This window comes from Mesoplodon mirus (assembly GCF_964341445.2).
Source record: "Mesoplodon mirus genome assembly, chromosome: 10".
Classification (NCBI taxonomy): Eukaryota; Metazoa; Chordata; class Mammalia; order Artiodactyla; family Ziphiidae; genus Mesoplodon; species Mesoplodon mirus.
Window position 1 is genome coordinate 60599959 of NC_138986.1, and position 22696 is coordinate 60622654.

The window sequence follows — 22696 nt, forward strand, 5'->3', positions numbered from 1 at the left end:
TGAGACTGAATTATCGCTTAATGACTCTCTTTACCATTCAAAAATGAATAGCTTTTTTTCTAAAGCAAGAAATAAATAGTGTGAAAATAGACACTTGAAATAAAATTATAATCATTATGATACTGTCACTTTAACATCTATAGACTTAATTGTTTTACAATTGACATGTGAGAAAAAACGTCCAAGGCTAGGTAGAAATATGCTGCTGAATGTTCACTGGGGGAAAAAAACCTGAAGACAACACAAATGAAAAATCAGAACAATGATTCTGGCTCTTAGGTGTCTAATCTAGGAGACCACTACGCACAGCTTGGAGACAGAATTAAAGGTTTCCTTTATTTTTTCTTTTCCTTTATTTTTCTTTTTAAAAGGTATGCATAAAAGAAGATTGTAATGAGCTACACATTGTAAAGACCAGCACTATTAGGTGCCTGCATCTTTTTTACCCTACGCTTCAAAAAGCAACAAGATTAGGCGCTGGGATTATACAAATTGAAATTTGCAACTTTTAATAACCTTCGTACTCCTGCAGACAAATATCTGTCTCCCTGGCTCAACCCCTCCCCCATGCTTCCCAAGAAGGGGAAAGGAGTCAGATGTTGCCCTTGGAAACAAGAATTCATCAAACTATTCTGAGACATGCTGCTGAGAGAAACATAAGGAGAATGGAGCCTTCAGTTCCATATATGTGCCCATTCTGAATTTACTAGCTTTGCTGGTTGGTGTAAGAAACAAGGCAGAACAACTGAGGGAGCTGCTGCATTAGCAAACTGGCCAAAGTATCCCTGTCGTTTATACTTCCCCACTGCACAACCGGGACGGAAACATTTGCTCTATTGGAAGGCAGTGATAAGGATGGATTTTTAAAGTTTCCATTTTTTAAGTGAAAATGAAAGAAAAATGCTCTTCTAGAGGTGTTGTGCCTTTGAGCTCCATTTGAAAAAAGAAAAAAAAAAAAAAAGGCAGAGAAAGCTGCTGTGAAGGTCACCGAGTGAAAGAACTTCCTCAGGGCACAGAATAAATTAAATCCCAAGGAAAAAATAAAATGTGATTTCCAGAGTGTGAGGCACAAACTCCAAATGACAATGATTGACAGCCAAACTATATCCGTGCAATATCCAAGACTGCACGTTCTCATTTACCTCAGTGTAGCCAGCAAGCGCCCATTAAACATCCGTCTGATGCCCAAATTAACCTTCTTGGCAAACTGAAAGAGGCACAAACTATCATAATCAACCTTTCATTATCACAGCAGCCTCTAGTTAAAGGGTCAGAATAATTGTGCCATCAGAGCCTTGATTGTTTTCAATCAACAGACGGCTGGAGTGACAGCTCTGTGATGGAGGGGTCTGATGAAACCGCACCAGGCCTAATCAGAGCAGATGAAAGGAAGGCATGATTGGTGCAAATGCACAGTCGTGCCTCTCCTTTTCATTTACAATCTGAAATTACTCTTAAATTTGTGGGGCTTTTTTTTTCCCTCCCTTATGAGTACCACTGAAAGAATGTTTGACTTATTATGAGTTCTGACAGTGCAGAGTTATAAAACACAGGTAGGGTTATCAGCTGAGGCTTCAAGTGGGTATTGAGCATAATTCTAACAAATTCACTCTTGAAGAGCACAAAATGACTAAAAAGCCTTCCAATGACCTAACCTCTCAGTGCTGTTTGATTAACAGACCCATTTATTCTGCTGGCATTCTAAAGGATGAGAAGATAAAACCGAGGGCAGAAATACCCTGTAAATGTTTTCTCTCAACCCCTCTGCTCTGCTTACTTCAGTACTAGCGCCTCTGCCCAAATCCTTACTGTTCTCGAAGGACACCACATTAAGACCTCAAAGGAGCTCATCCATCAGAGGGTACGGATCAAGTAGGGGTGGTTTTGAGTTAAGAACATGAAGCTATACTGGGAACCACAGGGGTAGGAAAGACTGGCACCCACCAACCCTATGCTGATATCAAGAAGAATATTTGGGGAAAAGGAATAAAACTTTCTGTGATAGGCCAGGCTAAATTTGGCATAAAAGGGATTTGGAGAAAATTGAGACAATATACAGCTGCATTCATATAGCAACAATCCAGACTATAGACATTAATATCTTTAAAAAATTTATGATGAATGAAATATACACTTGGAGTAGCAAAAATAAGTTCCTGACTTCTATTTTCTTCCTTAATCTTGGGGTCAACCAGCCAATAATCAGAGTAATTATGATTCAGGTCAGTATTGCAAAACAAAGGAAAGTTTTTTAGCTGCAAAAATTAATATGCATGCAACCTGTGGTGTGTGTGTGTGTGTATGTGTGTGTGTGTGTCTACCTGCAAGCGTGTGTATGGTGTGAACCCCACCTGTATATGTGTAAGAGACAGGGGAAAGGGTAGTTTTTAACCTCTCTACTCAAAATTTTTACATAAAACTTAGGCCATTTTATTTGCTAGATTGTGAGTTGGAACGATACGATAAGGGTACATAATTAACAAAGTAAAAAGAATTATTAAAAACAGCCTGGAATTTTCCATGCAATATTTAGCAAAATTTGTCCCCTCATAGCTAGACCTCATTTTATGGGTTAATTGCTCACAGCAAAAGTACTGAGAATGCACAAAATTCCCATAGTTCTACTTACATGTAAATATACCTCAAGCAGGATATTACTAAATCTGTCATATGACTTTCTGTAGCATTTCAAAGTATTCATTTTGACTGTTTTTATAGGAGACAATTCTCAAAGGAAGATATCTGGCACATAGTTAAAACACAAGTATTTTCCAAATCCATCCTTGTTCTCCCACCAATTACTTAAGCACCCCATCCTTCAGTAGTCACCTTACTTCTCATGTGCACACAGGCGCCTCCAGCAAGCTTTATCAATGACCGGGCTCTGTCATCTCCTGAGGGCTTCGTTCTTCTCCCAGAGTGGCACTGGCTTTTAAGGCACAACTTCCTTCTGCCCGGAAGGTAGTTTGTATATTGGTCAAATAGGAGTGGCTTTGGGATCCTGACAGCACATGGGATTTAAAAGATTTCCCAGCTGGTTCACAGAACAGGAGGATGAAAAGCAGGCAGACCTGGGTCAGTACCTGTTCTAACCTCTCGAAGCCAAGCGGTGTGGAATTCATCATTCGAAAGCACTACACAGCCCCTCTACATGGCCTAAATCGTACAAGAGATGAAAAGAGCAGAAAGGTTCTTCAGGGGACCTGGCAACCTGACAAATCAACCCCTTTGTTTACTTTATTATTGACTCTTTCTATTGGGCTTCACTCCAGAGTATACAGTCCCAGCAGTGGGCAGAATAAGAAATCACTTACAGCCCTCAGCAGGTTCAATGTCATTCTCACAGCCAAACAGGGACGCCTAAAGTCTATCTGTCTCTTAACCAAGCGTCGTCCTTTCTGGATGGAGAAGTCTAGTTTTACTTTCAGCTGTGAGTAATTTTCCATTGTGATTGGCTGACCTACAGTCAATTTAGTATAATTAATGCCAAATTACATTGTAAGTCACCTAGAATTACAAATTAAAAGCTATATTAAGAGCAAATGAATTAATCAAATTAATGATATTATGCTCACTTGTTTTAAAGTGTTAATAAGACAGGTCCTCCTAAAACGTTTAAACTTCAGTGCACCATCCATCACTACTTCAATTACCTGATTTCCTTGTGTGGCCAGAGGAGGCGGCATGTGGGCATTTCTCATCAACAAGAACACACACAAAGAAGATAAGTGCATTCAGCCAGCAGCTGGCCCGACTCTTTTTAGCTTCTGTTCTCAAAGCATAAGTAATATCTGTGCCACTTACTGGAACTGACTTGCAATAGTTCCTATCGGGACTTCCCTGGTGGTCCAGTGGTTCACCTGCCAATGCAGGGGACACAGTTTCGAGCCCTCGTCCAGGAAGATCCCACATGCCGCAGAGCAACTAAGCCCGTGCGCCACAACTACTGAGCCTGTGCTCTAGAGCCCGTGAGTCACAACTACTGAGCCCGCATGCCACAACTACTGAAGCCCGCGCTCCTAGAGCCCATGCTCTGCAACAAGAGAAGCCACCACAGTGAGAAGCCTGAGCGCCGCAACTAGAGAAAGGCCACGCACAGCAACGAAGACCCAATGTAGCCAAAAATAAAGAAATAAATAATAAAAAGAAATAAATTATAAAAGAAATTTAAAAAAAATGCTTCCTATAGACAAAGGGGAGCAATGCAAAAACCTGTGCTATTTATCTTTAGAACCCATCAAATATTTTTTTTTCCTAAGAGAATTTTTCTTCCTGGTTATGTTTTGTCTACCAGAATATTGAAATCTGTTTTCATTCCTCCAGTGTGGCATCTCAAGTAACAAAGAGGCAGTCAGATTAAGGAGGAGACCCTCACCACAGAGAATGCATTACCCTGTATTGTGGACACAAAAGAAGTCTAAGAATTATCTTTATCTCTGAAGGCTGCCCACGATTACTGTCTTAGAATGGCCACCTTTCCCCTTCAGGTGTGTTGAGTTGAGAGATGTTCTTCCTTGTTTTCATTTGTAGCAGAAGTCCTGGAGGCAGGAGTGGGAGAAGCAGGGTGTAAGGATGTCAGTATTGAACAATAAATGCCAAGGCTTCCCCAGACATCTCTTTGGAATATAAACAAGTCTAGAGCCTCCAGGTCATTCCATGGCTAAGTCTAGATCCTCTCCTCTAGAATGCCCAGAACAGGTGATCTCCATGGTCTGACGTGGCCAACTGGCATGAACACCGTGGCCAGCAAGCACTCAACTGGCTTGATAAGCATTCCTATAGAAATAGTTTGGCGATGCAGGACATGGGGCACAGGCTCATTTCTATTGGAAAGAGACTAACATTTATCAATACTAATGAATTAATATTTTTCTCCCTTTCTCTTAAACCCCATATCTAGGCCATCACCCAGCTGTCAATTTCTGCTGCATAAATTTCTCAATTTCAATAGTCGGGTATAAAATGAAGACATCATGATTAATCATTTCCATTTGTTCCATCCACACTCTAACAACAGTCTGCAGACTTCCCACCACGCAGTCTGTAGGGCTGCAGCAGAAATAACCATGCTCTAGGTTCTTCTTCACACTGATTTAAATCTCTTGATCGGCTTTTTTTTTTTTTTTTTTTTCCCAGTACACGGGCCTCTCACTGTTGTGGCCTCTCCCGTAACGCGCAGGCCCAGCGGCCATGGCTCACGGGTCCAGCTGTTCTGCGGCATGTGGGATCTTCCCGGACCAGGGCACGAACCCGTGTCCCCTGCATCGGCAGGCGGACTCTCAACCACTGCGCCACCAGGGAAGCCCTCTTGATCGGATCTTTAAGTGATCCTCCCTTATGGGCCTTCTCTTCCTGCTTTACACTTTATCACTCTATACCCTGAAGGAACGAAAGGTGGTTCCCTACCTCTGCCTGAATTCGCCATTCACTCCTTCTCAACAAACCATCTAGAGCCTCAATTTTCCAGGCTCTGATAAAGAAAGACCCTCAGCAACACTTTCCTGTATGACGTTTATTAGAGTCATTTTTGCAACTTCCCAGAGCTGCACAACGGGTGAAAGTGAAAATTGGTAATTTATTAGGAAACATATACTGCTGGCTCGCTCATTATAGGGTAATATGACCACTTTGACTCTTGAGAAGATGTATCAGGTAGTTTGAGTTTCTGTTTTCTTAGAGATTTGGAGTATTTGAAGAGAATACAGTGAGACCCACATTGAAACCGTACTGTGAAGGGAGTCAACCATTTATCCTCTGTGAGTTTCCATTTTCTCACTTGTTAAAATCTGGGTAATACTTGCCTTATCAACCTTAACGAGGCTGATGAGAGACTTGAATGAGATTATGTGTGCAAAAATGCTTAAAAAGTATAAAGCTCTCTAAGGATTGTAAAAATTATCATTGCTGCTATTATTGATGAACTTCTGTGCCTAGCCTCGAGGTTTCTACCTCATGTTCAGCATATAGTTGGGTTTTATTTTTAAATCCCTGATAACCCAGGTAGCAGCAATATTACTGCCGGCTACCAATGCATAAGTAATATTTTCCAGTCATCTTTTTCCTTCTCACAGTAGCAAGAACAAAAATATCAGTCTGGAAACAACACGAATCACAATGAAAATTAGAAGCAGAGAACATAAACATGTTATATCTCATAAATCACCTTGTTGTTCTGTTGTGCTCATTTAAAAAAAAAAAAGGAAGGAAAAAGAACTATTAACTCATGGGAACAGCAGCACATAAATACAAGTCAGTTCTCTGTAATTTCTGATAATCACTGCCCCTCACAGCTACTTGACAACACAGGATCAGCTGGAGCAAAGTCCCTGTGAAATAAATGTGTCACGTGTCTCGCAAAGGCACACGCTCCAGACAAACAACAGCAGGGCCACTAGTCAAGCTCCTCAGGGATGAGTCCTCCCAGAGGAATCAGCTGCATGTAGATCAGGACGAATGACTAAATATACACTCTGGCAGCTCCGAGCACCAAGCCCTCACTATTTATTCTCTTCACTAACATTTAGTAAAAAGGAAATGGAGACATCCTCATCACATTTGTAGAAAAGACTGTAGCTACCTGGGAGGGACTGCCAGAAGTTTCAGGAAGAAAATTGAGAAGTGGTACACATTTAATTACTTTAAGGAATGGTAAGTAAAAAAATAAAACGAGATATCACAAAGAAGCCCAGAAAGTGCCTCTCCAAAAAAAAAAAATAGTAATGAGACATGCAAATATGAAATTAAACTGAGGAAGGGTGCAGATATGATGAAAAATTGCAATTTGGGCGGGGGGATGAGGGAATGAGAGTTCTCAGGTCACAGTATTTTATGCCATTTCTAGTTACCAAGGTCCTAGCATTAAGAAGGAGGACACCACTTAGCGGAATTTTTTGATTAAACGGTCACCCGCAGTTCGATTTCTTTGAGGCTTGGACTGTACTACAGGGATTGACAAAGGTTTGCAAAGCTGTTTAGAGGGCACATACAATGAACAAGAATTACCAATGAAAAGAGCACTGAAGAAAAGGCAAAGGGACACTGGGTGGTGTTGAAATGTCCAAACAAAAGGATTTCATTTTCCAATCCACCCATATCATTTCAACACGGCCAAAGTTAGCACAGAAATCACTACTCTATTTGGCACAGGTCAGTCCCCACTGGGAAGGAATCGGGCGCAGGGGGAAAGAACAGCAAGTGGAAAGTTCCACATCAGACTCTGTGAGATCCATGAAAGCAGGGCCACATGGGACCTTTCTGCAACCGACTGCCCAGAACCCATCACACAGCGGCAGCAGTGGTGCTTGAGAGCACGCGACTGGGTGGAGTAGACACTCGATGACTCTTTAAAATGAATGAAAGATTGAATTTAGCACATGGAGCAGAGAGTCAGAGTTAGCAACATGACACAGGCATGAAGGCAGGCAGAGCTGGCCATTACCCCTTCAATGTGCAGGCACGACACCAGAGAACAGGAATGGCCAAACCCTTCCTAACTTCTCTTAAAGTCATGGGATTAATTTGATGCACCTCTCCGTCCACCACGCCCAAGTATTTTTGCACTTCTATTATGAATTTAGAAGCTGTGGACCAAAGTGGGAAAAACCCAAGAATTAAAAGACGTGAATTTGATTTCTAGCTTTGTTACTTCAGTTTGCCATTTGTGACACAAAGCAAAGGAGTGCAAAGCAATGCGAGATGAAGAAGCACTCTGGAAACTGTGATGTGATATTCAAATGTGAAGTATTATGATAGTATTGTTGGACACACAGTACTGTTTGAAGTCCTTGCTTCTCCCTGGCCAGATGTGCATTTGGTACAGTTTATCATCTAAGAGATAAAAGACGAAAGCTGAGTACGTCACTAGTGTCCTCTAGTTTCCAACTATAAAGGGATAGTAGCTTTTTGTTTGGGTTCACTTTCTGGGACTCCTTTTGAGGGAAATGATTAAATCAAACTCTAAGGTGGGTAGTTTGTGGAGTAGATAAAAGCCCATGAGGGGCTTATCAAAAAAAAAAAAAAAATCACCGCATCTGAGGTTGCTGACTACTCTAAACAGTATGTGACTTACGTCTCTAGAGATATAAAGTGAATGTGTTATTAACAGATGTTAAGGTCTGTTCTTGTCTGACATCAGTGATGTGACCACTGAATTGTTTGGTCCTGTTATCCACTGAAGTCCAGGCAAAGTTAGACTCAAAATATAAGGTGGAGCCCTCAACCCAAGGTTAATAAAGGAAGAAAATCACTGACATATGTACTATCCTTATAAAATAGTAAGATAAAGACTTCCCTGGTGGCACAGTGGTTAAGAATCTGCCTGCCAATGCAGGGGACACGGGTTCAACCCTTGGTCTCAGAAGATCCCACATGCCGCAGAGCAGCTAAGCCCATGCGCCGTAACTACTGAGCCAGCGCTCTAGAGCCTGTGAGCCACAACTGCCAAAGCCTACGCACCTAGAGTCCTTGCTCCGCAACAAGAGAAGCCACCACAATGAGAAGCCCACGCACAGCAACGAAGAGTAGCCCCCGCTCACCGCAACTAGAGAAAGCCCACGCACAGCAACAAAGACCCAATGCAGCCAAAAATTAATTAATTTTTAATTAATTTTTTAAAGTAAGATAAGTCCTCTTCACTAAAAGTAGGAAGCAGTTAATAGATTAATAATTAAAGGTAAATAAAACTTCTCCACATTCAGAAATAAAGTTAAGATAAATCTCTTTAACCTAATAATTGAACACTTTTATAAAGCTTTTTACCCCAGGATCTAGCTTCTAACAGTGTGCCCAGCACATAATAAGCGTGTGAGAAATACCCATTTGTACTTCCACAAACTATCCATTTTTAAATGTCCTTCTTACTTCTGCTACTTCAGAGATGAAATAATAATCCAGAGCTAGATAATGGTTTAAAATCAGAAGGATCCTTCCCAATTGGGGTTAGACCTGGAGAGGGAAATGGAGTTAGCTCACCCGTACCCTGCCTTACATTCCATGGTTTGGAGCATTTAGTAGGTGCTCAATAAATACTGATGGATGGACAGCCACACTTTCTCCCTATGCTAGCAAATATAAGAACTTACATTATATTCAGGTTTTTCTACAAACTGTACTCTCATGGAAAGTAATCTCCTCCTCATTCTCAGAAAGGAGAACCTGAGATATAAAAGGCAGAGAATGTACTTTCCTGAGAAAAAACAGATTAGCCAGCACTTCCTATGAAATGAAAACAGACCTAATATGTGGGAGTGGTATGGAACTGTTTCATGATTTCACTCTAAGTTTTAGAGCAGGACCCCCTGGCTCAGTAGTCTGAAAATATACGTTGAATCTAACAAGAGAAATTTAACAGGGCCCTGTTGAAACAAAATCCTAAGTAAAAGCTAAAACCCAAAAGCAAAATACAACAGTGGAGATTTGCCAGGTCACGGATGCCAGTGACCTCATGCCCCATGTTTTTTCCTCGGCTGATTTGCTCATATTTTAGTCTCCTCTTTCCTTGAGCCCAATAAACAATTTAGTGTCTTTCATCTGCAACCTGAGAAATTGCTGGCCTTGAACCCTAAGACCAAACTGTTGAGCTGAATCGAACTGAACTTTTTTAAAAAAGGATTTTTTGAGCGGACTTCTCTGTCCTTATATATCCAAAGTGTGTATATGCTATGGAGAACAGTACAGAGGTTCCTTAAAAAGTTAAAAATAGAACTACCATATGACGCAGCAATCCCACTACTGGGCATATACCCTGAGAAAACCATAATTCAAAAAGAGTCATGTACCACAATGTTCACTGCAGCACTATTTACAATAGCCCGGACATGGAAGCAACCTAAGTGTCCAGTGACAGATGAATGGATAAAAAAGATGTGGCACATATATACAATGGAATATTACTCAGCCATAAAAAGGAATGAAACTGAGTTATTTGTAGTGAGGTAGATGGACCTAGAGTCTGTCATACAGAGTGAAGTTAAGTCAGAAAGAGAAAAACAAATACCGTATGCTAACACATATATATGGAATCTAAAAAAAAGAAAAGGTTCTGAAGAACCTAGAGGCAGGACAGGAATAAAGACGCAGACGCAGAGAATGGACTTGAGGACACAGGGAAGGGGAAGGGGAAGCTGGGATGAAGTGAGAGAATATGTATACGTACAGCTGATTCACTTTCTTATACAGCAGAAACAGCACTGTAAAGCAATTACACTCCAATAAAGATGTTAAAAAAAAAAGTGTGTATATGGGGCAGTCTCTACATTACCTGTGAATATAAAGTGAAGTTAACGAATAGACCAAGTAGTTTCAGGCTATGGAAGGGAGAAAAAAAATGTCTAGGGGGGATGAAGAAGTCTTCTGTGAGAGAGGACACAAGATAAAGTTTTAAAAGGTCAGATGGAAAAAAAGAGGAGACAAAAAGCACAATCTTGGGGGATTTCATAGGTTTCCAAATCCACAGAATGGTTATCACAGACTGCAGCACATTTTAGCAGGAAAGGGACTGGATAAGGGACAGCAGGAAAAAGTTAAAAAAAATAGTTTGTTCCCTGAGGATAACTTGATAATTCTTATGATACATCTTTAGAGCCAAACTGCATGAAGTCTGGTGAATAGTAAAATATTGGGGCTTTTGCCAAATAAAGGGAATATCTAAGATTACATTATCAGTAGATTAGATAGTGGAAGAGCCACATGCGTAGATGTGTGTGTGTATGTTTGCTGCATTCTCACATAAGTTACCAGTTGCACATAATCGAACAGCACTACCTCTCCATCCACTTTTCTATTACTTGTCCTACTTTGTGCCAATTTCCATTTTTCTCCCCAACACCCCTTGTTTCACTGTTCTTCTTTAAGACATGGGATAGGGATTTGTCAAAGTCAATGAGCACTTTATTACAGTGAGAACGTTCCATAATGAACAATTCAGCAATTTAATGAGATTCTGTAGATCTGTCTCCAGCCTGTCCGTCAAGTTTCACTTCTATAAAGCACCCTGACACTAATCCTCTGGCATACCCAATCTTCACCCTGGGCTGAATATTAGATTCTTCCATGGTATATTGCATTACTAGTATAACCTCAGCAAAAATGATGAACTTAACTATACTTGAAGCAATATAACTGGACTGATTTGATTTTTATCTATTGGGTTGAGTGCGAGGGAATTACTTATTTACTAAGATAAAGCAAAAACAGTTTCTTATTGCCTGCTGAATGACTAAATTGATAATATTTATGTGAGTCTTTTTTAATCCTTTCTTGAGGACCAGGTATAAAAAAAACATTGCCTGCAGCAGAAAGCAGCTTTTGAAATTCTACATTATAAAATTAATAACATTTAGAGAGGCAATTATGATAACTCTTATGTGAATAGTATGGAATTTTTTGGACACTCACACATCTGTACATTACCATGTCGATATCGGGCAGTGCCTTCAACTGTGACACAAGAAGAGAAGCCACAAGGATAGTTGGCTCACATCTCAATTAGGTTAGAAATAATTAAATACAGAATTCATTCTAAGTCTTTGTTTTTCCCTTTGGGAAGGAAAGAAAAATTTGGCAGTTCCTCACTTTGAGCTGACCAGAGTAATTCTGATGATTTGTGTTTTCCATAGATAATTTAAATTCATACCAAAAACTCACCCTCACCAACACTTTTGATCTCTGCCTGAACAACCATTATGAGAAATATCTAAGAAGCAGAAAATAATTTATGGCTTGTATTTTTTCACTGATATTTTCTTCTCAAGACAGCGTGGAATACTGGAGATATGAGGGCAGGTGTCAACAAAGCTGGATGTGAAGGTTGGCTCTGCTCTGTAACCCTGAGGCAAGACACTGAAGCCTCGTTTTGCTTGTCTGAAGGATGGAATGATAACAACCATCCTTCAGGCCTGTTGTGATGATAAGTTAATAAGTCTGCAAAGAGCCCGGGTCCTGAAAGGCCCTCAGTACACTGCAGGCCTTATTATCCTCACTGGTGGAAGCAACAGTGAAGAGGGAAGTTGCTGATTAAAGTAAGATAAAGAAAGAACTAAGGGAGGGTTTCCCTGTTGGCGCAGTGGTTGAGAGTCCGCCTGCCGATGCAGGGGACACGGGTTCGTGCCCCAGTTCGGGAAGATCCCACATGCTGTGGAGCGGCTGGGCCCGTGAGCCATGGCCGCTGAGCCTGCGCGTCCGGAGCCTGTGCTCCGCAACGGAAGAGGCCACAAAAAAAAAAGAAAGAAAAAAAGGAGAAAGGCACTGGGAAAATTAGCAATCAGTAGAATCAGATGCTGATAATTAACAGCTACCTATGACTCCATTTTGTCCAGAATTAAAGTATTCTCTGAATGTCATTTGATAAGATACAAGGTATTCATTGCCTCATCAGCTAATAGAAGACTTCATATTTTCCCTTGTATTCTGTATATAAATATTTTTCAAATGATCATGAAATCTTGAAAGTATGGCACCCTAGAAGTAACAGGATGGCTTAGCCACTGCTTCAGAGTAAGACAGACAGTATAAGAAGCAGGGGAAGATGGGCTCTGACTGTTTCCCAAAGACACTGTGTGGATTGTTCAAGGATAGTCACTGGGGATGAGCAGAAATGGATTTCAATTGAATAATCAAATTGAAAACACAAAACATCCTCCTGTCCCCTAGGCAAAGGGTATCTGAAAAGAATGCTATGTCAGGTGAAAAAGCAGGGCTTAGGAAAATAGCAATGAATGCAGAATGAACTAAGGAGGGAGATTTTTCCACTGTGAAGGGAGGAGAGCTTCCTCTCATTTAAGGTCCCAGCTGCTCTGTACTGCAACAAAGAAATGTTTCTGAATTGTTTCCAGGAAAGCTCAGAATTTATTCTGATTCCATTGGTCTTAAATAGGCATAAATACCACTTTACAATCCATCCTTCTCATATTCAGTTTAAGTAACTATGTTTCGCAGAGGAATAAAAACCCTTGACTATTTCTGATGTAACCACCTTAGGTTCTGGGAAACCACGGTGAGGGTGTGAGGAATCTCACCTGCGATTCCCTGAGTTAAGCTGACTGGGCTGAGGCCTCAAGCCTCAGGGCTGGTGTTCTCCAGTTACTTGCCCATCAAGGAACACTGACTTCTAAGACTTCAGTTCCAATGTGGACCAAACCAGACAAAATAGTTGTCGTCGTTCCTCAATCCTTTAACATTTAATCATTCCTTTTCATCATGACTTCACGCCAAAAGAGGACCCATGCAGAGTGCCCTTACCTGCCAGATCTGCTCTTCACTCAAGGAGGTCAGGCGGTCGCTCTTCAGGACCTCCTGAAGCAGACAATAAGGGAGCGTTAGAATGTCTTCTGGGTGACTCTTCAGGAGCTCAGAGAGATGTTTCACTAAGAAATCGATCACTGCCTTCTCCAACAAAGTGAGGTTAAAGAGGTCAGCAAGTCTGTACAGATCCAAGTAATTAAAGCTATTTAATTCCTGGTGCCAAAAAAAAAAAAAAAATGGAGAAAAGATCTCTTAGAAATCAATCCAAGAAAGAGCAAGCAAGAAATTCAGACTGACTCCCTCAAGTCTGCATGACAAGAGTGGGAGAAAGGGAACTGCACTCCACTGATAATGTAAAAAACAACAACAACAAAATCCGCAATTATACGGCTCTGGGCAGAGAACTGTTGTTCTAGAATTTAACGTTTTTCCTTTCTTTGCCCCTCTTAAAACCAATATACTTAAAGACATCTTTAAAAAGGGACTGAAAGGGGTTTCTGGTTTTACTGGTTAAAATGTTACTTTGCAACTTTTTAGAAACATTTTACCAAAGAAAACAATTTGTCTACCATATTTTACAGCTTTCAGGTGGTAAGTTTTTTCTCCTAAAGATAATATGAGGGCAGGTAGAGTGGGAGCCATGACTAGATGACAAAAACTATAGCCCTACTCTTTTTCGAAAACTTCAAATTAAGTACAAATTTGAGTTAAAAACAACCTATCTTGACTTGAGCTAAAACAAAGACTGTTACATGTAAAGTCTCAGGAAATGAAGACATCTCACAGATTCCTGTCCTGAATAATTCTATATTGAATCCACCTGAGATGGACGATTTATAATTGTTCTTTGCTTTTTGTGAGCCTCAAAAATTCAGGCAATCAATGACAATCTTTTCAAAGATTTTCTATAGCAATGCTTCATTGTGGGGGGATTCTACCTGTCTCTACAAGTTCTCAAACTCAGAGCCAGAGCTCTAAAATAATGCCCCCAGAGAGCCAGGACACCTGTGAAACCTTTGCCTTGTAACTCTGCAAGAACCATAGTGGGCATGCAGGTTTGTTGATAGAAAACTTACCTATTTCAAGTAGATTGAGAGTGGGCTGTGTCCCAGTTTTCCCTCATTTTCAACTTGCAATTATTACTACAATATTTTCTAGTAACTTAAGGAATGCAGAATACCATCAGATAGCTATTTTACTCCATTGATTTATTAAGTATTTTCAACATACTTATCCCTTTTTCTAGTAATCTAACAGTATTAAGAACTCTTTCTAAAATCTTTATATTCTATTTTAATGTATCGGTTTCAATAAAATTTTAAGGTTTAAAGGAATATGCTCTAAATCGGCACTGTCCAACATGGTCACCACTAGCCACATGTGGCTACTGGGCATTTGAAATGTGGCTAGTGTGATTTGAGATGTGCTGTGTTAAATATATATTGAAAGCAAGGAGTAAGAAAAATAGAATATAAAATGTCTCATTAATAATTTTTACATTGATTGTATGTTGAAATGGTATTATTCTGGATATAGGGGATTAAATATATTATCATTAATTTCACCTGTTTCTTTTTACTTTTTAATGCAGTACTAGAAAATTTAAAATTAACATATGTGGCTTCCATTAAGTTTCTATTGTACAATGCTGTTCTAAATAATGAACTGTATAATGAAGAAAGTGTAAAAACAGATCTCAGAGAAGCAGCTGAATCATCACCACGGCTACCTGATTCTTTTGTTTGTTTGTTTGTTTTGTTTTGTTTTGTTTTACTTCAGATTCTATTTCTTTTGGTGGGAGATGACACTTTAATTACATTCCTAACAGGAGTCAAGCTAGATGACTTCAGGAATCAGCCATAAGATTCTGGCTCTTAATAGCTCTACTGGCCAACACAATTGAAAAGGAATAAATACTTATCTATAAAATGAAGTTTACCACAGTTGACCACTAAAATCCATTACAACTCAAATATCTAAGGGTCCACTCATAGCTATTCAATTAAAATATCTGGGCTTGCCATCCAGCAGATTTTATCAAAGGAATACTGCATATTTTGCCTCCAGCATCAGGTTTTTCAAGTAATGTTTAAACTTATTCTTCAAATCTTACTTTTTCCTATTGGTAAATTCTACTACGGGAGGAAAGAAGATGTAACCCTTGCACATGGAGCTTCCACAACGAACTTTAGGACCATCTCCTCGGGATGAATAAGTTATTTCTGGTCAATACATCTATGAAGCCAGTTTAACTGCTCCAGGACCCTGGATACGATTTCAGTGTCCCAGTAAGTCACTCTGCAGTCCCCCAGACGCGTGATGGGGGTCGGGGAGCGGTGTCAGTGCCTTTCAGGTACCCTGGGCGCATGCGCAAGCCCTGGTTAAAGGTCCTAGGGCAGCGCCCAGCCGCACCACACAGAAAAATGAGCATGCAGAGGCGGAAACAAGCAAGCTCTGTAAAGTAAAAGGTGGACGGGCACAGCTGAGGAACAGTGTTTTTTTTCCCACTCGTTCTGCCAAAAAGACGTATATGGCTGTGAGTTTGGGGCTGGATTATGTAGCGGTAATCAAATATTCTCTATTAAGCATCTTTACATCTTTGTATAGAGACACTGGGTTTCTTCTGATTAGAAGCCTGCAACTTAAATACAGGCCAATTCAAAACTGCGGACAACCAGAGAATTAATTTAATTTAATACAGGATTTTTAAAAGTGTGCTTCTTTTCTGCTGTGTTTCGTTTGAATGTAATTATTTAATGCCTGCTTCCACAGTCCTGAAATGTTTTTGTTTCCTAAGGGTATAATTTTATATAACTCCCAAATCCAATCTAACACAGCATTTGATATTAGTGGAGAACTAAGGCTAAATGCACAAGTGTCAATGACTAAGTGAAGAGCAAAGGGGAACTGAACTGACACATACCCGTGTACAAGAAAAACAGCAGTTAAAAGTCTGCTCGTGGACTTCTTGGTGGTGCAGTGGTAAAGAATCCACCTGCCAAAGCAGGGGACATGGGTTTGAGCCCTGATCTGGGAAGATCCCACATGACCCGGAGCAACTAAGCCCGTGCGCCACAACTACTGAGCCTGCGCTCTAGAGCCCACGAGCCACAACTACGGAATCCCACGCGCCGCAACTACTGAAGCCCGCGCGCCTAGAGCTCGTGCTCCGCAACAAGAGAAACCACCGCAGTGAGAAGCCCGCGCCCCACGACAGAGTAGCCCCCACTCGCTGCACCTAGAGAAAGCCCGTACACAGCAATGAGGAGCCAACACAGCCAAAAATAAATAAATAAAATTTTAAAAAGTCTGCTCCCTATCTTTACCTTTTCATTTCTCCTCTCTTCTGCTTAAAAACATAATTTCCCCAAATCTCCTGTGCTTTTTATGTATATCAAAGGTTTCCGTTCCCCTTGCCATGCATACTTGGCACCTCGGTAGTTACACTGTGTAAACTGGGGAGTTGAGGGTAAAAAGAAAACCTTCACTGAGGTCTTGATACTACAATATACATTCCTCCTACTGGAGCCAATGTGTTTATGTGAGTCTTAAGCAAAATCATCACTTCTTGTTCTTTTGGCTAAGACCATATGCAAGCAAAATAATCACCAATAATGCTGCTTTTAAGGATTCCCATTAATGTGATTAAGGAGGTGGGAAGCAATGGTTAAACTGCATTAAATGCTCACCTGTAACACTCTGCATGGAAAAAAAATCATCACTGTTATGAAAGTAGTGCCATTATGTTTCTGGTAATAAAAAGTAATAAATTTGTCCATTTCATAAAATTCAGGAAGTACAAAGTATGGGAAAGAAAACAAAAATGATTCATATTTCCCCATGCAGAGATAATCACTATTAATGTTTTTGTATATATTTCTAGACTTTTTTGAAAGAAGTCTTTTATATTTCAAAGAAAGAGAAAGAACAATTGTATTCAGGAGCAGAACAAACTGTCAACAGCCATAGGCACTTGGAGGCAACCCAGGTTGGTGGACAAGAGCAAAGGCCATAGAATCAGGTAGACCTGGTTCAAATCCAGTGCAAATTCTTATCATTGGTTATGACCCTGGGTCAGTCACTGATCCTCTGTTATTCCCCATTTACAAAATGGAGAGTTCACCCAGTTCATAGGGTCATTGTGGAGATAATGAATCAAAAGCACTTACCGCACGGCTTGGCACATGGCAAGCAGACAGTAGATTTGGCAGGCAAGGAACAATAAAGGACATTTGAGCATTGTTGTTTGGCATCCATAATCCCTGATTCATCACTGATGCAAGGAGGTCAAAACAGAGAATGTGGTCCCTTTAGATATCAAAGTCTTAAGTAAGCTGCACCATTAAATCAGGGAGAAGGAGGACAGCCAGAGTAAAAACCATGCAATTGAGTTGTAAACTGATTACATGTTAATGCCTCTCACGTCTATATTATTAGCCCAAATCTCTCTCCTAAGCTCTGAATTCATTTTCCCAACTGCCGATAAGAGGACATCTTCCCTTGGATATTCCACAGCTATACTGAACTCAACATGCCCACATTGAACTTATGTTTTGCAAACTTGCATCTTCTCTTTGTTCTAGTTATGAGATTGTCTCCCTTCTCTTACATTCTGTGACGCAGAAATCCAAGTGCCCAGGTAGAGGCAGTGGTTTTGAGTTGAAGTGACAGCTCAGCAACAAGAAACTCTCTTGAGTGAAAGGAAAATCTTTTTCTTTTATTTTTCTAAAAAGGTTTCATTTCTGTCACACTGCTTCTCACTTGAAATTTAGTTTCTATTCAGAATTATGGTGCATACATTGTTGTTCTTTGGGGAATCTTTTTAAATAGTATTTATTTTCCTCTGGTTTAGGGCTATTTGGCTTTTCTCTTCCCTTCTATTTGTTTCTTATAGTGTGAACGACAAGTGAAATAACAGAAGAAGAACCATAAAATGTGTCCCCAATCCTATACCAGCTATGGAATAAACACCAGTTTTCCAAGCGCAATAATTCTTAAACCTCATATATTCCCCAAATTCAGTCTTTTGGTGTGGCCTATTTCTCTAATTAATTAAAATGGTTATTCCCTAGATTAACTATTGAATATGGTAGGGAAAAGAAAGCACAAGAAAGGGAAATACTATCTTATGTTGGCTTACGTTCAAATGTAATTACTTTTGTGAGGCAAATTACTGGGTGGTAAGGACGTGAGTGGGAGGCAGTAGTGTAGTTTGGGGGCGTGGGTAAACCCTGTGGCCCTTTTACCAAACCAGGGGAGGCAAAAAAGTCCACCTTTGTGATGGATGTCTCCTGGTGGGGTTCTCATCTGTAGCTGAGTGACTGGCCACTGTATTAGCAAGTGTCTTTCAATATCCCAATTAAGCAAGTACTAATAATGAAACTCCATACAAGACTCTCTTTATATTATAAAGAAAGATTAGAGAAGATTTAAGCCTATCCCTGAACCAATGTCACCCAGACTCACTTACATTCTAATACACTTTCTTGAATGGGAGAAAATGGTGCAGCCTTATAGCTGAGGTCTGCATGTTCACTGCACATAACCCACAGCCTAGCTCATGTATGCCACAGCCTAGAGACGTGTTGATGTGTGCCAACAGTGATACAAGCTAAGAATCAATAATGCATATTTCTAATACAGAGTCTCTCTTAGTTTCAGTCACACCCATGTTGTGTCCCAGCCTGTCAGTAACCCCTTGACCATCCAGCACTGCAGTTTAATCATAGCCCTGGCAGAGGAATTATGTGGAACACAGAAAATATTTGTCATCTTGTGACTGCATCTACTGTAGACTATCCCCAAAGTCTGCCCCACAAATACTCTTCCTCAAATCTAAGAGTCCTTGCTAAACTGACAAGATTAGGAAATCTGATGAAGATGCTTTAATACTAAGGATACCCATGCAAAACATGGCCTTAATAACACCTATTTCTCTTGTTGGCTCATGTAATTCTGAGAACATTACTAACTTACAAAACAAAAATAAGCATCAGCAACCTGTACTATAAGAATGGAAAACTATGACCTATGCTCAAGATAATAAGAAACCTCTCTCAAGGTCAAAATAAAAGTAAATGCCATTTTGATTTCCTGAATTCCCTCCTCCCCCCTTCAAAGATAACCAAATTGAACAGGATTCCACATTTTTCTAGGTAATAACACTCAAAAGATGTGACTATTTTGACAATGCTGTGTTTCACTGTTATAATTATAACCTTTCTTTTCCAATTATTGATGCTCTTCACTTATACCCCCTTCAAAATGTCACCTCTGTTACCACATGTCAATACTTTACTACAGATAAAGATGGTCAGGAGAGATAGTGATTTCTATGCCTCTCATGTAATAACATGCATGAAACTTGAAGTTCTATTATAAAATGTTGATATTGCATCACATTCTGAGGAGTCCTCTAAATGAGAAGTCACCCTTGTTACAGAAGTCAAGAAATCTTTTTTAAAAAACTATGCCCGGGACCTCCCTGGTGGCGCAGTGGTTAAGAATCCGCCTGCCAACGCAGGGGACACTGCTTTGAGCCCTGGTCCAGGAAGATCCCACATGCCGCAGAGCAACAAAGCCCGTGTGCCACAACTACTGAGCCTGCGTTCTAGAGCCCACGAACCACAACTACTGAGCCCGCATGCCACAACTACTGAATCCCACGCACCTAGAGCCTGTGCTCCGCAACAAAAGAAGCCACCTCAATGAGAAGCCCATGCACTGCAACAAAGAGTAGCCCCCGCTCACCACAACTTGAGAAAGCCCGCACGCAGCAACGAAGACTATATGCAGTCAAAATTAATTAATTAATTAATTTTTTTTTAAACACTATTCCCAAATAGATTCAAAATAGCCTGATACAGGGACTCTGCATATAATCAAATCAGTATGATTTGATCTTTAGCAATGTTAACCAGAAGTTAAATAAAACTATTGTACTGGCTGCTTATAGAGACCAAGTACCAAGTTAGACATAAAAAATCTGAAGCCCGTTGTCAGTAAGTCCTAATGCTTCCCACTTCAAGTCTCCTGTCACAAACCACCAAACTTGTCACTAAGCTATTCGTGCATGTTATCTTCCAATAAGTAAAAACATTCCTAGTAAACTACTAAGAAGGTTTTACATCTTATGTTTTTTGTATCCTGTACAATGCTAATCACAATGCTTTATCACAGATTGTAATTTAAAAAGTATTTGTTGGATTATGAATTTAAAAGAGCAACATGTTTTTAAAAAGTTGTTTTTTGTTTTTTGTTTTTGTAAAAAGCACCCCCACGACTTCAAATGGCAAGAGGAAATGACAGTTTGGGTATAGGTCTGATTTTACAATTGGGCAAAATAAACAGATTGCTCACAGTTAAGTGAGAAAGGTGCTCTCAAATATTTGATCTGAACTTAGAAAATTCTCTCTTGATGCTAACTACCCATCAGGGCTTTTATATAATTGGTTAACATGGGGGAACACCCACTTGTGGTGCCAAATGCATCCGGCCTGGCTTCCACAGTGAATCTCAGGTCTCCTGTCTTTTTACATGTTGATTTTTCTTTCCTTCTTAGAATGTCAAAAAGGAATCTTACTTCTCTTTGTATTTAGTGATAACCAGAAATATATAAATGTCTATGCTGTTTGCCAAAAGTATATCAAGCATTATCAGTGTTGGGAGGAGGACGACAACCGGAATTAGCTTCCTCTTCCTAAGCAAGACAGACCACTCCAGTGGGAAGGATTGTTTCTTCTTCTAACTTCTCATTTCAGGAGCTACTTGTATATTTGAATATTTACTTAACCCTTTGCCACTGGTTACATACTTTTCCCCCTAGTTGTGTATAAAGGTACAGACTGTATCTGTACTTCTTTAGATCTTCCTCTCAGTCTTCACAAAGAGCACTTTATAAACTTTGATGGATGGATAGTGGGTAAATAAGAAAGAATATCAGACCTTTAAACAGTCAACTTTTATTGCCTTTACTTCTTAGTTTACAGGAAAACATTGATTCTCCTGCTCCTCTAAAATTATCCAAATATTTTAAATATTTGAATAGTAAATATTAAATAAATTGATTAAATATTTTAATCTTTAAATATTGAAAATGCCTAGAATGTTAGCCACTCTGGAAATAAATATGGCAGCCCAGAAAGAGAGAGAGAGAAAAGAAATAGCTATTGCCTAAACTTTTCATAACTGTATGCTGTTTTGGGGCTACCATTCAATATCAGGTATATTGTCATTTTATTCTTTATGACTCAGAAAGATTATAAGTTCAACTTGTTGTGCATGTTTATTTGAGTTTATAATTTTATATTTTCCCTGTCGCTTTCACTAGGTTGTAAGTGTGGAGACAAGGAACTGGCTGCATGCTTAGTTTGGAGTTGTAGAAAAAGCACATGATTTTTTTTTTTAAAGAGTTGTTAAAATAATTTCATTAGTGTATCAGTCAAGGTTCTCCAGAAAAATAGGAGATACACAGAGAGACAGATTTTAAGGAATTGGCTCACAAGATTGTGTGGGCTGGCAAATGTGTACAGCAGGTCAGCTGGCTGGTAACTCAGGCAGGAGTTGAAGGTACAGTCTTGAGTCACAAATTTGTAGATCAGGCTCACTGGCTGGAAATTCAGGCAGCATTTCTGTGTTACAGTCTTGAGGCACAATTCCTTCTTCTTCAGGAAGTCTCAGTTTTTATTCCTAAGGACTTCAACTGATTGGATGAGGCCTGCTCATCAAAAGTGGTCTACTTCATTTAAAGTCAACAGATTTTAGGAAAGCACATGATTTGAAGCTGACACATATGGATAGCCTCAGCAAGTGATTAACATCTCATTAGAAAAATCGGAAAGGTGATCTGTGATAAGGATTTCCAAAAACATATGTAAAGTACCTTCCACATAGTAGATGCTCAACATACAGTAGCTGTCTCATTATTATTATTCCCTTTTAAAAATACTACCAACAGTGCTTAAGCTATAGCTTTGCATATTCCACAAATTTTACTCACTGATAGGGTAAAGAGAAGAAAACACTGAATGTCTAATATGGACTTTGTTTTTCTACAAATAACAGCAAAAATCAAAGTTGTTGTGTAACATCATTCATTTCTTTTGTACTTAAAAAACACTTCACCAGAGATAAAAAAAGGAGAATAGATTGAGACATTATACTGGACCATCACCAAGTATGTATTACTATAATGTACTCTGGTTCCCATGTTCTATATTACACACAGCAGAAAAGACACACAGAGAAATCTAAGGATGGAGGAGCTGCATTTCTTTATGACCTTATTTGAAAGATAAACTCCTTGGAGAAATACAATTTATTCAGATTATCAAGGCCCTGCTGTGCAAATCTACATTCTGGGAGCACACTATGGAGATCAAAAAATATTTACTTTATTCTGTTGGGTATAAAAGCTTTTAATGAATGCATAATTAAGGCAAAAAAGAGTGCATACAGC

The 22696-nt window shown here is 39.7% G+C and overlaps 1 protein-coding gene across 4 annotated transcripts in view; it reads right to left on the reverse strand.

The window, feature by feature from the left end:
• KLHL32 (kelch like family member 32) overlaps nucleotides 1-22696 on the reverse strand; it is a 235665-nt gene that overhangs the window by 72092 nt on the left and 140877 nt on the right. The window contains exons 1-2 of one of the 4 annotated variants that reach the window (XM_082633333.1): nucleotides 17409-17470; nucleotides 13237-13452 (exon numbers count right to left, since the gene is read on the reverse strand). The exons of 2 other annotated variants lie outside the window; for them this stretch is intronic. Coding sequence is in view for 1 of the 2 variants with exons in the window: in XM_082633334.1 (XP_082489460.1) it covers nucleotides 13237-13452 (216 nt within the window). In the remaining variant the exon portion in view is untranslated. Of the gene's footprint in view, nucleotides 1-13236; nucleotides 13453-17408; nucleotides 17471-22696 lie in introns of those variants that run through there. One more of the 4 variants, XM_082633334.1, reaches the window with a different exon arrangement.